This window comes from Berghia stephanieae, chromosome 10 (genome assembly GCF_034508935.2).
Source record: "Berghia stephanieae isolate SIO BIC M18660-M18661 chromosome 10, UCSD_Bste_1.3, whole genome shotgun sequence".
Taxonomy (NCBI): Eukaryota; Metazoa; Mollusca; class Gastropoda; order Nudibranchia; family Aeolidiidae; genus Berghia; species Berghia stephanieae.
The window spans coordinates 43,950,395-43,963,639 of record NC_088369.1 but is presented as its reverse complement, the minus strand read 5'-3'; the positions used below and the strand labels follow the sequence as shown (position 1 = coordinate 43,963,639).

At 36.7% G+C, this 13,245-nt stretch overlaps 1 protein-coding gene across 1 annotated transcript in view; it reads right to left on the bottom strand.

Annotated features, from left to right (window-relative positions):
* The window catches only part of LOC144980679 (uncharacterized), a 35,224-nt gene that overhangs the window by 15,853 nt on the left and 6,126 nt on the right, over nt 1-13,245 (bottom strand). Inside the window, exons 4-6 of the mRNA XM_078928358.1 lie at nt 13,201-13,245; nt 10,134-10,284; nt 90-155 (exon numbers count right to left, since the gene is read on the bottom strand). The exon at nt 13,201-13,245 is cut by the window's right edge and continues 42 nt beyond it. Coding sequence (XP_078784484.1) covers nt 90-155; nt 10,134-10,284; nt 13,201-13,245 — 262 coding nt within the window. The remainder of the gene's footprint in view (nt 1-89; nt 156-10,133; nt 10,285-13,200) is intronic.

Below are 13,245 nucleotides of genomic sequence, written 5' to 3'. Positions count from 1 at the left end.
CCAGGAAAAACCAAGTAATCTCATTCCAAGACAAAGGCAGAAAGCATGTTGGAAAACAGATATAAGGGTATAGAAGACACAGTATGTACCTCCCTGCCCACTATGGGAGGTCAGGATCCCCACCCAGGAAGACATATTCATCTCTCTCTCACGTCCTGTAATGTAAAGATGAAGAACATACAAGGCGAGGACTAGGGATAGAATATTAACCCTCTACTTACCAACTATAGGAAAATCGTCACCTTCGTTACGATACAACCAACATTTTTCTTATTCAAATTTCTCTTGTACATCATAAAATTTAAATAAAATGAACAGTGTGTTGTAGAGCAGGTTTTGCTAGAGACATTATGTATCACAAGAGCTCACTGTTATTGTGTTTGATTTTATTTTTTAAAAATTGTGTTAGTTGTGTGTGAAGTTTTTTGTGAAAATCCTGAAAATGGCTGGTAAGGAGAGAGTTAATGTAGATTGATGTTTGATTTGTTTGTTTTTAAGGGTTTTACGACGCTTGCAACACATTTAGGTTATATCAGCGCCAGTAAAAAGGAAGAAAATGGGATAGTAAAAAGTTCTAGAATTACAATTAAAGCACCCAAGAGAAAGTAAGACAAAGGGGAATGGGGAACAAATAGGGATCAGATGTAGATTCCAAGATCATACCACCAATGTACTTAGTTCGAGATCACCTATACGTCTCATCCGGACACAAGCACAAAGTCCAACCAAGAGGAATACACTCAAATGCTTACATTATACATTTAAAAATAACAAATATAACAATACATAACAGAGAGATGATTTACAAGGAAAAGAAAATCATCTCCCAAAACAACTATGCATTTGACTGTTTCCCTCCCAGCCAGGACTCCGGCCAGGGCCAGAACAAAACCAAGCAATCTCATTCCAAGACAAAAACAGATAGCATGTTAGAAAACAGATATAAGGGGATAGAAGACGCAGTATGTACCTCCCTGCCCACTATGAGAGGTCAGGAACCCCACCCAGTTACTTGTTTAGTTTTTTATCTTATTGTCGATAAACATACATACAGTGTGTTGTTTTGTTTTTTTTTAATCCTTGACACACTTCAAGTTTGAATCATTCAAGAGCTATGTAATATTTCATCAAACGGTTTCATGCCACATGTACGAAATTCAATCTATTCAAGTTTTTATTGATATAAATTTTAACACTGTGCCTTTCGGTAGCTGAGCTATGACGTCATCAGTAGACGTAAAGCGTAATTGTGAACTATTGTCTCTAAACGGTATTATGTCGGGATGACTTAGGTGCAAAAAATAGAATTTATTGACAAAAACATGAATCTAGGGGTTTGTTTCGATTTGTTATGTTAGAGAATGAAGACAATTTCTCACAATGCAAAAGCTCAAAAATGGTATTGACTATCAATTTAATTCTAAAGTCACTTTTCAGGGTCCAATTCATCCCGACATAATACCGTTTCGAGACGAAGGGTCACAATTCATTTTGGATTTGCCCGACACCGTACTCGAAATTCTATTTCATTTAACATATCAATCTAAGGATATTTATTTATTATTCTAAAGGGTTTTACGGCGCTTGCAACACATTAAGGTCATATCAGCGCCAGTAAAATGGAAGAAAATGGGATAGTAAAAAGTTCTAGAATTACAATAAAGCATCCAAGAAAAGGGAAGACAAAGGGGAATTGGATCAAATAGGGAACAGATGTAGATCCCAAAAGCACTTTATCAAAGTACTTAGTTTGAGATAACTAAAAGTCTCAACCAGACACAAGCACAGGTCCCCGCTAAGAGGAACACACTCAAATGTTTTACAAATCATATATAATAATATAAAGAAAGCATAATACAGTGCATAACAGAGAGATGATTTACAATGAAAAAAATATCATCTCCCAAAACTAACTAGGCATTCGACTGTTTCCCTCTCAGCCAGGTAAATGGGAGGTCAGGAACCCCACCCAGATATAGGGGATAGAAGACACAGTATGTCGCCCCCTGCCCACTATGGGAGGTCAAGAACCCCACCCAGATATAGAGGGATAGAAGATACAATATGTACCCCCCTGCCCACTATGGGAGGTCAGGAACCCCACCCAGATATAGGGGATAGAAGATACAATATGTAACCCCCTGCCCACTATGGGAGGTCAGGAACCCCACCCGGATATAGAGGGATAGAAGATACAGTATGTACCCCCCTGCCCACTATGGGAGGTCAGGAACCCCACCCAGATATAGGGGATAGAAGACACAGTATGTACCCCCTTGCCCACTATGGGAGGTCAGGAACCCCACCCAGATATAGGGGATAGAAGACACAGTATGTACCCCCCTGCCCGCTATGGGAGGTCAGGAACCCCACCCAGCATATCAACTTGATTGAAGCATTGCCTTGATCCTGTAACATTATTTTGTGTATGACGTCATCACTGATTGAACTGGTGATTACGACAGCATTTAGAGATTTGACGCAATGATGGGAACCCTTGGCAACGGCAGTTTTTTTTATGAAAACAAGAAATGGTGGTCACGGGGAGCTTTAAATTGGACGATTGCGCAAACACACGAATTGTGTGCATCTTCGTGATTTAAACAAATTAATGCAAATAACATTGGACGTGTATGAAGGAACGAATTAGTCTAAACTAAAGAGTTATGCTACAGAATCAATCATAGAAAATTGCAGAGTAAAAGAGTAAGTGTTTAGCTCGTAATTAGTAATCAAAGGAGTTAACGTTATGGCTGTATGAAATATTTAAGTAGCAATTATTAAGTATTCAGAAGAACAAAGTAGATTTAGATGACTCAAGTTATGTGGCTAAAAAGCTATGATTTGCCAGAATTAGTGATATTGGATATAAATTTGTAAATGATCATAGTTGTTAAAATGAAGTTATAACGATGTGACGTGGTGAAAGAAAACACACAAAAATATGTTATCAGGCCAGAAATCACACCCAGCCGAGGATAAAAATAGTACATCGAGAGGCTACATGTGTAAGGGCTTAACACACAAACACACAGCGTACTATTGGTCATAGTAACACACACGAGTAAAGGAATGTTGATATCAACCACAGAGGCACACAGTCTTGCATACAATTAAAAAGTGATGGTAGCGATAAGTAGTAAAGAGTACATAATCAAATAACGCTAGATAGAATAGAATGGTCATTCTATTACACATGCATACATACATACATACATACATACATACATACATACATACATACATACATACATACATACATACATACATACATACATAGCAACTTGTACATTTACAGTACTTCAAGCAGTTCACCTGAAAACACAACCTGTACAAATGAACTCCCACTGACTCCAACAATCTCCATCCAAATCTCTTCACCTTTATCCAACACGAATTCTCTTCTTGAAACTCGTCCACCCCAATCTCTCCACCTTAGAGATTTCATCAATGTTCTATCTCCTTCATTCCCACTTCTACACAAATAGAACTCAAGTTTTATCATTTCATCCCGCTGTTCCATCCTCATCCAAAATCCTATCAAATACTTTCCATGAACAGGTACGCAGTACCGGCCTGTTGATGGACTCCCGAATGGAGAGGGTGAATAGACAGTATCGTAGTCACGTACACATATTCTAGTTGGTGCCTGAACTTCAATTGATCGTGACGGCATTATTCTGTAATTGAACTGACTTTTTTCTTTGATGTCTGCGGCAAGATGAGATGGAGGCTAAAATTAGAAACTAAAACAGTTGAAAGACATTCGTTTAATTGACGTTCACCAGCACTTTCTCTCACTTATACTGTCCAGATGTTGATTTTTTTCACGTTTGTTATAATTGATAATTTTATTAATCTTATACTGTAACTTGTAAATGATTATACGGATGGTACTAAACGAAATCGAATAATCAATATACCCACCTTCAAAAACACAAGTCCAAGAGAAATATTATAATTATAATGAGAGTGGTTTTTTTGGCGCTGGCTTCCGGCGACAACAGACGTGTTGTGAATGTTTACCTATTTCTACACATATTTTTATTCATTTATCATTCAATCGCCGGAATTTACGCCTAATTTTTATTCAAAATGGATGTGAAGTATATATTGTTCCTGATTTTTATATTTATTAGTATATTTATAAGCATAAATGGTGTTTTAGCCTGTGATTTTGCTGCCAAAAGCCTATCGATAATATATACTCCAGAGACTCTCCGATCCCTCCAACCCGTGTCACCCCCACCACCCACCATTGACACATCGTTTATTAAAGTAAGAAAGAGGGGGAGAAAAGGAGGAATAAAAACAAAATTCAACAGACGGCCTTTTCGTCCATTTTTACCCTGTGTAGTGACAGGTAATGTAAGATCATTAAAGAATAAAATTGATGAACTGTTTTCACTGTGTCGTTACAATAATGACTATCGTCAAGCCTCCATAATAGCGTTAACAGAGACTTGGCTCTCTCCTCACATACCATCATCATGTTTTGATATTGAACAATACTCACTATTTCGAGGAGATCGGACTAATGTAAATAAACGAACTGGGGGTGGGGTGTGCACATATATTAACAACAAATGGTGCCACCCCAATAACTGTCATATAAAGAAAATGTATTGTGACGATTATATTGAATTTATTACTGTTTCGTCACGACCTTATTATCTACCCCGGGAATTTACTCATGTCATCATCATCAACGTCTACATTCCACCATCATCAGACAACAACACAGCGAAAAATATTTTGAAGAAAGAAATACAGGACATTCAAATGAAGTCGCCCGATGCCGTATTGATGGTCACTGGTGATTTTAACCAATGTAAAGATTTCACTCTCCCGGGACTTCATCAATACGTGGACTGCGAGACAAGGGACAAAAAAACATTAGATTTATTCCTGTGTAATATTAAAAATAGTTACAAATGTTTACCCCGTGCCCCATTGGGTTTATCTGACCACTGCATGCTCTTGCTACTCCCCACCTACCGCCCTGTTTTTAAACGTGTAAAACCAGTAAAGAAAAGTGTACAGATCTGGAACGGAAGTGTGTGTGAAGATTTGCGTGGTTGTTTTGAATGCACTGACTGGAATGTTTTTATCGAATCATGTGATAGTGTGGATGAGCTGAATGACTGTGTGAGTGAGTATTTAAAATTCTGTGAACAGCTCGTGTCTTGTAAAAAAGAAATAAAATATTATCCTAACAACAAGCCTTGGATAACAAAAGATCTAAAACTTTTATTGAACCAAAAGAAAACTCTCTTTACTAGTAGAAATAAAAAAGATCTGAAAACAAAACAAAAGAGATAAAGAGAGCAATATCCAGTTGTAGAGACAAGTACAAAAATAAAATTGAAAAATGCTTTTCTTCTGGGGATATACGGGACACGTGGCGGGGGCTTAAAACTGCTGTTAACTATAATCCAAAGCCCACGATTATATCTGAAGATATCGAAATTGAAACTCTAAATAAATTTTATTCACGTTTTGACACAGCAAACAAATTTGATATTGAAAATGAAAAACATAAATTAGACAGGGCTTTGGAAGATGAAATGACTATTGAGGTCAGTGAAGAAGGAACGAGATTCGTATTTTCGAAACTAAACGAGAGGAAGGCTGCTGGGCCGGATGGATTGAAAGGAAAATTATTAAAAGAATGTGCCCATCAACTGTCCCCCATTTATACACATATTTTTAACTGGTCCCTCCAATGCGTTTCGATCCCTGAAATTTGGAAAACTTCAAAAATTATTCCTGTTCCAAAAAAAGAAAAACTTGAATCTATGAACGATCTCAGACCTGTTGCACTGACTTCAATAGTCATGAAATCTTTAGAAAAACTTGTTCTTGTTAAAATTAGGAACCAGTTTATGCCATTGAGTGATAGTCATCAATTTGCTTACAAACCAGGACGTGGCGTAGAGGATGCCATTTTGCTGTTTACAAACAACATCTACAGGCATCTAGATCACGCTAAGAGCTATTGCAGATTGCTTTTCGCAGATTTTTCTTCAGCGTTCAATACAATGCAACCTCAGTTGGTTGTTCAAAAATTGACTAGTCTGAATCTAAACAAGTATATAATTGCTTGGGTGCTCGAATTTCTTACGGAGAGAGCACAATATGTTCAATTAGGACAAAATATATCTTCCTGTATAACTACAAATACTGGTGCTCCTCAAGGTTGTGTATTGTCCCCTGTATTATTCACAATATACACGAATGACTGTAGAAGTCAAAACCTGAGTGTACCTTTGATAAAGTTTGCAGATGACACCGCTCTTCAAGGCCTCATAACAAATGGCAACGAAGTGGCTTATAGGCAAGAAATTGATAGATTTGTTTCTTGGTGTGATGCCCACCACCTAGAGCTTAACATAAGCAAGACAAAGGAGCTAGTGATTGACTTTAGGAGAGTGAAGGAACCGATAGAACCGTTAAAATTAAAGGACCAATTCGTCCAGCGAGTTCCTCACTACAAATACCTTGATGTAACAATTGATGACAGGCTCAAGTGGGATGAACACTTGAAAATAATTAGGCATAAGATGTGCAGACGTACATATTTTTTATCAAAACTCTCTCAGTTTAGAATAGATAAAACCCTCTGCACATTATTTTATAGAGCAGTAATCGAAAGTGTTTTGTCATTTTGTATAACAGCTTGGGGAGGCAATTGCTTAGCAGTGGAAAGGAACAAAATAAATTCAAATATTAAAAAATCTATTAAACGCTATATAAATGATGTTGACGATGTAGATCTTTTATACGAGAAATTTTGTATAAATAAAATAACTAAAATATTAAATGACCAGTATCATCCACTAAGACCATCAATTATTATGTCAGAAAGAAGTGGTCGCCCTTTCTCTATTTCAACGAAAACAGAGAGACACCGAAAATCATTTCTGCCGTCCAGTATTAGGCTTTATAAACAACAAGCAATAATCATTTTATATAATTATTTCGCATTTTTAGTTTCAAAAAATGTAAATATTAAATTATTAATTTATTTGTTTTGCAATCTTTTCAATTTTTAATTTATAGTGACAGTTTTGACTATTTTACAGTGTTGAAATTATTCATATTATAAAGCGCAGCTCTGGTTATGGAGCTACTCCTTTTTCATATATACATCCTATTTCCATTGTATTTTTATCTTATTATGTAAATTATAACACGTCTGTACAAAAAATTTCCTTTTTGGGATGCAATAAAGTATTATTATTATTATTATTATTATTATTATAAATTTTATTGAAAACTTTATGCCAAAATCGGCACCCAAAATATTAGTAATGTTTTTGTTTTTGTTTTTGGGGGTTTTACGGTGCTTGCAACACATTAAGGTCATATCAGCGCCAGTAAAATGGAAGAAAATGGGATAGTAAAAAGTTATAGAATTACAATTAAAGCATCCAAGAAAAGATAAGACAAAAGTGGAATTTGTTCAAATAGGAAACAGATGTAGATTCCAACAGCACACTATCAAAGTACTTAGTTTGAGATCACCTAAAAGTCTCATCCAGACACAAGCACAGGTCCCAACTATAAGAGGAATACACTCAAATGTTTATAAATCATAAAACAAAACATAATACAGTGCATAACAGAAAGATGATTTACAAGGAAAAAAATATCATCCCCCAAAACTAACTATTCATTTGATTGTTTCCCTCCCAGCCAAGGTCAGAACAAAACCAAGTAATCTCATTCCAAGTCCAAGACAAAGACAGAAAGCATGTTGGAAAACAGACATAGGGGGATAGAAGACACAGTATGTACCTCCCTGCCCACTATGGGAGGTCAGGAACCCCACCCAGAAAATATTAGTAATAAAATAAAAAGAAGAGTAAGCAGAGTTAATAGAAGATGAAGGAGTAGAGGACTAAAAAGGGAAGAATTAATGAATAACAAAAACAACAATAATAATAATAATAATAATAATAATAATAATAATAATAATAATAATAATAATAATAATAATAATAAAAATAATAATAATAATAATAATAAAAATAATAATAATAATAATAATAATAATAATAATAATAATAATAATAATAATAATAATAATAATAATAATAATAATAATAATAATAATAATAATAACAATAGTAATAACAATAATAATAATAATAATAATAATAATAATAATAATAATAATAATAATAATAGTAATAACAATAGTAATAACAATAATAATATAATAATAATAATAATAATAATAATAATAATAATAATAATAATAATAATAATAATAATAATAATAATAATAACAATAATAATATTAATAAAATAATAATAATATAATATTAATACATAATAATAATAATAATAATAATAATAATAATAATAATAATAATAATAATAATAATAATGACAATAAAAAATTAAAGTGGAGAGCTGTGAGAGCTAGCTGAAGCCTGGGATCATGGATATACTATCGATAGAGTGATGATAATGGAGACGCTTCAGATGGGAAAACATAGACAACGGACGTTTCGGGTACAAACCCTTCCTCAGCACAACAATGAACAAATAAACATTGAAAAAAAATAAAATGAAACGGAGTGTAAATAATATCGTCTGTACTCGGTGTTGTGCGGCTCTGTGGTCTAGTGGTATGACACTCACTTTCGGATCAGAAGGTCCTGGGTTCAAGCCTAGCTCAAAGCACATTACAAGGGGTCAGTGGACATCAGCAACATGTATCATGTAGGACGTGACATGATGCCTGTTAGGCGATATTATAATTTTTTTCGGACAAAGACTATGCTGTTACCGGCCAGGTACTCATTTTACACTTGAGATTTGTGAGAGAATGTGAGTAAAGAGGCTTTTCCAAGGACTCAACTATGCGCCGAGCGAAGCTCGAACCCAGGACCTTCTGATCCGAAAACGAGTGTCATACCACAAGACCACATAGCCGCACCAACCCATACCCCATTCCCCCACCCACTATCTTCGTCTTGAACAATTTAAACTTTATCCAAGAGGATATGATCTAATTTGGACTCATGGGAAATATCCCACAGAACAGCGGTCCCTACCTGACCTAGCCTGGGACAGAACTCACAAAGTGATTTCCTTCATGTGCGGCTATGTGGTTTAGTGGTATGACACTCGCTTTTGGATCGGAAGGTCCTGGGTTCGAGCCTCGCGCTCGGCGCATAGTTGAGTCCTTGGAAAAGGCTCTTTAATCACAATCTCCCACCGTACTCAGGTGTAAAATGAGTAACTGGCCGTTAACAGCGTTGTCTTTGTCCGAAAAATTGTAATATCGCCAAACAGGCGTCATGTCCCGTCCTACATGTTAAATGTTGCTGTTGGCCAGGGACCCTTTGTAAAGCGCTTTGAGCATGTTTAGTGGATATTGCGTTATATAATCGCTCAATTTAAAAAAAAAATTCATATTTTTTGGAACTTGACCCAGATTTCAGCCCGTTTAGATTAAAACACAAAAGGCAAGAGTAGAGAGGTAGAAAAACTCAGGATAATATACACGTTTTTTTTTTTTTCAAATAATTTAAGAGAGAGAGAGAGAGAGAGAGAGAGAGAGAGAGAGAGAGAGAGAGAGAGAGAGAGAGAGAGAGATAGAGGAGAGAGAGAGATAGAGAGAGAGAGAGAGGAGAGAGTGAGAGGAGAGAGAGAGAGGAGAGAGAGAGAGAGAGAGAGAGAGAGGAGAGAGAGAGAGAGAGGAGAGAGAGAGAGAGAGAGAGAGAGTCATCCATTTAGAAAGGATATGAAAGACTTGTCTCCTCCCATCCCTTTTCTCTACCCCCTCCCACCCCCCTTTTCCTTATGTACTTTCTTCACTTCACATTCACTCTTCTCAATTAAAAAAAACAAACAACCTGAACATCATCTCATAACAAATCCAGAGGGAGGCCTTCCGAAAGCTCCTACATCCCCAGTATTCTTGTTTTTTATAATGTTCTAGTAGGCGGTTTGGGAGGGGGGGGGGACTTTTTTTTTGTCTAAACAAAGTCTCCCCCCTCCCAAACCCTCTACTAGAACATTATAAAAAAAAGTTCCCCCCCTCCCAAACCCCCTACTAGAACAAGAATACTGGGGATGTAGGAGCTTTCGGAAGGCCTCCCAATCCAGATACACACCTTCAATTTCCTTTTGGCTCATCGTCTTGGCAGATGAGCTCGAGCTCTCTGGCTCAAGAGCAGTCGCGCCATAACATGGAGGGGAATTTCCTTCAGAAGACTGAGAAGTCATTGAGGGAATATCATGGTTTGCTGTCTTTGCCTTGCTCTCCTGTCATAAGTTTAAACACAGATATTGTTTTTATTGTTTTTAAGGGTTTTACAGCGCGTGCAACACATTTAGGTTATATCAGCGACAGTAAAAAGGAAGGAAATGGGATAGTAAAAAGTTCTACAATTACAATTAAAGCACCAAAGAAATAGTAAGACAAAGGGGAACTGGGAACGGATAGGGATCAGATACAGATTCTAAGAGCGTACCATCAATGTACTTAGTTTGAGATCACCTATAGGTCTCATCTGGACACAAGCACAAAATCCAACAAAGAGGAATACACTCAAATGCTTACATTATACATTCAAAATAACAAATATAATAATACATAACAGAGAGATGATTTACAAGGAAAAAAATATCATCTCCCAAAACAATAACTTATGCAGTTGACTGTTTCCCTCCCAGTTAGGACTCCGGCCAGGGCCAGGACAAAACCAAGTAATCTCATTCCAAGACAAAGACAGAGAGCATGTTGGAAAACAGATAAAGGAGGATAGAAGACACAGTAAGTACCTCCCTGCCCACTATGGGAGGTAGGAACCCCACTCAACACAGATAAAGCAAATTCTTGCCGATACATGTTAAAGAATTAATCAGAATGACAACATAGATCATGAATCAAAACATTTCTCTTCCTCTGAGTATTTTCAACCTATAAGAAGACATTTTTTTTTGCGTTGGATTTGTATTCATACGCACCTAACGATTACTCATAATTGCCAATCGGCTGTCTTTACTTTTACACCTTATTTCACACCGATAAAATATGCGAAAATATGCTGCAATCGTTGAATAATTTTTTTTTAATTCACCGTGTGCAAAGCATTATTCAATGATTATGTAGGTATTTACTAAGAAATGAAAGGTTTTTCCACATTACCCACAGTTTGCTTACAGTGACCGCAAGTTTTTAAAAACGACGATTTTAATTGTTTTCAATTTAACAAGTTTATCAAAAATTTATTCACTGTATTCATTTGAACGAAATCTACCTCAATCCAATAAGACATAGGTTTATCCAATGCCCAGCTTATCTCGGGGTCCCGATAGCTCAGTTGGTAGAGCACTCGCTTCAAAAAAAAGAGGGACTGAGATTGATCCTGGGTGCAGTCGAGATTTTTTTCTGACCCCACCCCTGTCCACCCAGCAGTGATTGGGTATCTAGTTAGATCTGGCGGAAAGTACTTTGCGTCAAGATTAGTATCCCATCCAAAGGGTAGCAAGCAATTGCTATTCTCCACTTCAAGCAACAGTAACCGGGATAAACTCCGGCTCCATGGGCCTGAGGACTCTGAAGGAATTCGTTTTTCTCATTTTTTTCCCCCAGCTTATCTCAATCCAATAACAATACAATTACTTGTATTAATCAAAGGCATCTCTAACTCTATGCAAGATGACAGTTTTAAAGAGAATGGCTATTTACTCGAACGAATGTCCACCCTATTTCAATCCAATCAGACCAATTTTGGGAGTATGGATATATTTTTTTAATGAATATAACTATTTATGTGGTCAGATTTATGAGAAAATAGCAAAAGAATCTGGTTTTTTTTGTCTTCAGGAATTTCAATTATCATTTTGCTGTAGATCATTTGTGACCCTCCATGTCAAAGCGGTATTATGTCGGGATGCACTCGGTTAGGGAAATTGAATTCATAGCCACAAATATCCAACTTGGGTTTAATTTCTGTACGTTATGGTGTAGTATAAAGACTATTTATTGCATTGCAAAAACTTCTCAGCTCCAATTTCTCATCATTCTATCTCTAAATCCACTTTTTGGAGTCTGAATCATCCCGACATAATACCGTTTTGAGACGGAGGGTCACATTTAAGCACATTAAAAAGAAAATGCTGGTATAGTCAAAAGATTGTATCTCCAGCAACAAGCTGTATTTAAGGGTTTTACGGCCCTTGCAACACATTAAGGTCATATCAGCGCCAGTAAAAAGAAAAAAAATTGGATAGTAAAAAGTTCTAGAATTACAATTAAAGCACCCAAGAAAAGGTAAGATGAAGGGGAATTGGTTCAAATAGGAAACAGATGTAGATTCCAAGAGCACACATCAAAGTACTTAGTCTGAGATCACTAAAAGTCTCATCCAGACACAAGCACAGGCCCCAACTAAGAGGAATACACTCAAATGTTTTACAAATCATAAATATAATATAAAGAGAACATAATGCAGTGCATAACAGAGAGATGATTGACAATGAAAAAAATATCATCTCCCAAAACTAACTATACATTTGACTGTTTCCCTCTCAGCCAGGGCGTCTGGCCAGGACCAGGACAAAACCAAGTAATCCCATTCCAAGACAAAGACCGAAAGCATGTTGGAAAACAGATATAGGGGGATAGAAGACACAGTAAGTGCCTCCCTGCCCACTATGGGAGGTCAGGAATCCCACCCAGAGCAACAAGCTCCAATAACAAGCTGCCACAGACAGGCGAGACAAAGGAAATGTGCTCAACTTCAAGCATTTAAGAGACCTTTACAAAGTGCGATATCCAATATGTGCTCAAATCACTATGCAAGTGGTCCCAAGTCAACTGCCACATTTAATAACATTTGTGCCGCTATGCGGTCTTGTGGTAAGACACTCGCTTTCGGATTGAAAGGTTGTGGGTTCGAGCCTCGCTCGGTGCATAGTTGAGTCCTTGGAAAAGGCTCTTTACTCACATTCTCTCACTGTACTCATGTGTAAAATGAGTACCTGGCCGTTAACAGCGATGTCTCTGTCCGAAAAAAAATGTAATCTTGCCTAACAGTAACAGGCGTCATGTCCCCTCCTACATGTTAAGTGTTGCTATTGGCCAGGGATCCCATGTAAAGCGATTTGAGCACGTTTAGTGGATACTGCGCTATATAAAAAAAGCTCTTTTTTTTTTAAACTAGACTTCCTTACCTGCTTCTCCTTCTTCTCTTGGAGTCCAACATGCATCCTATTGAG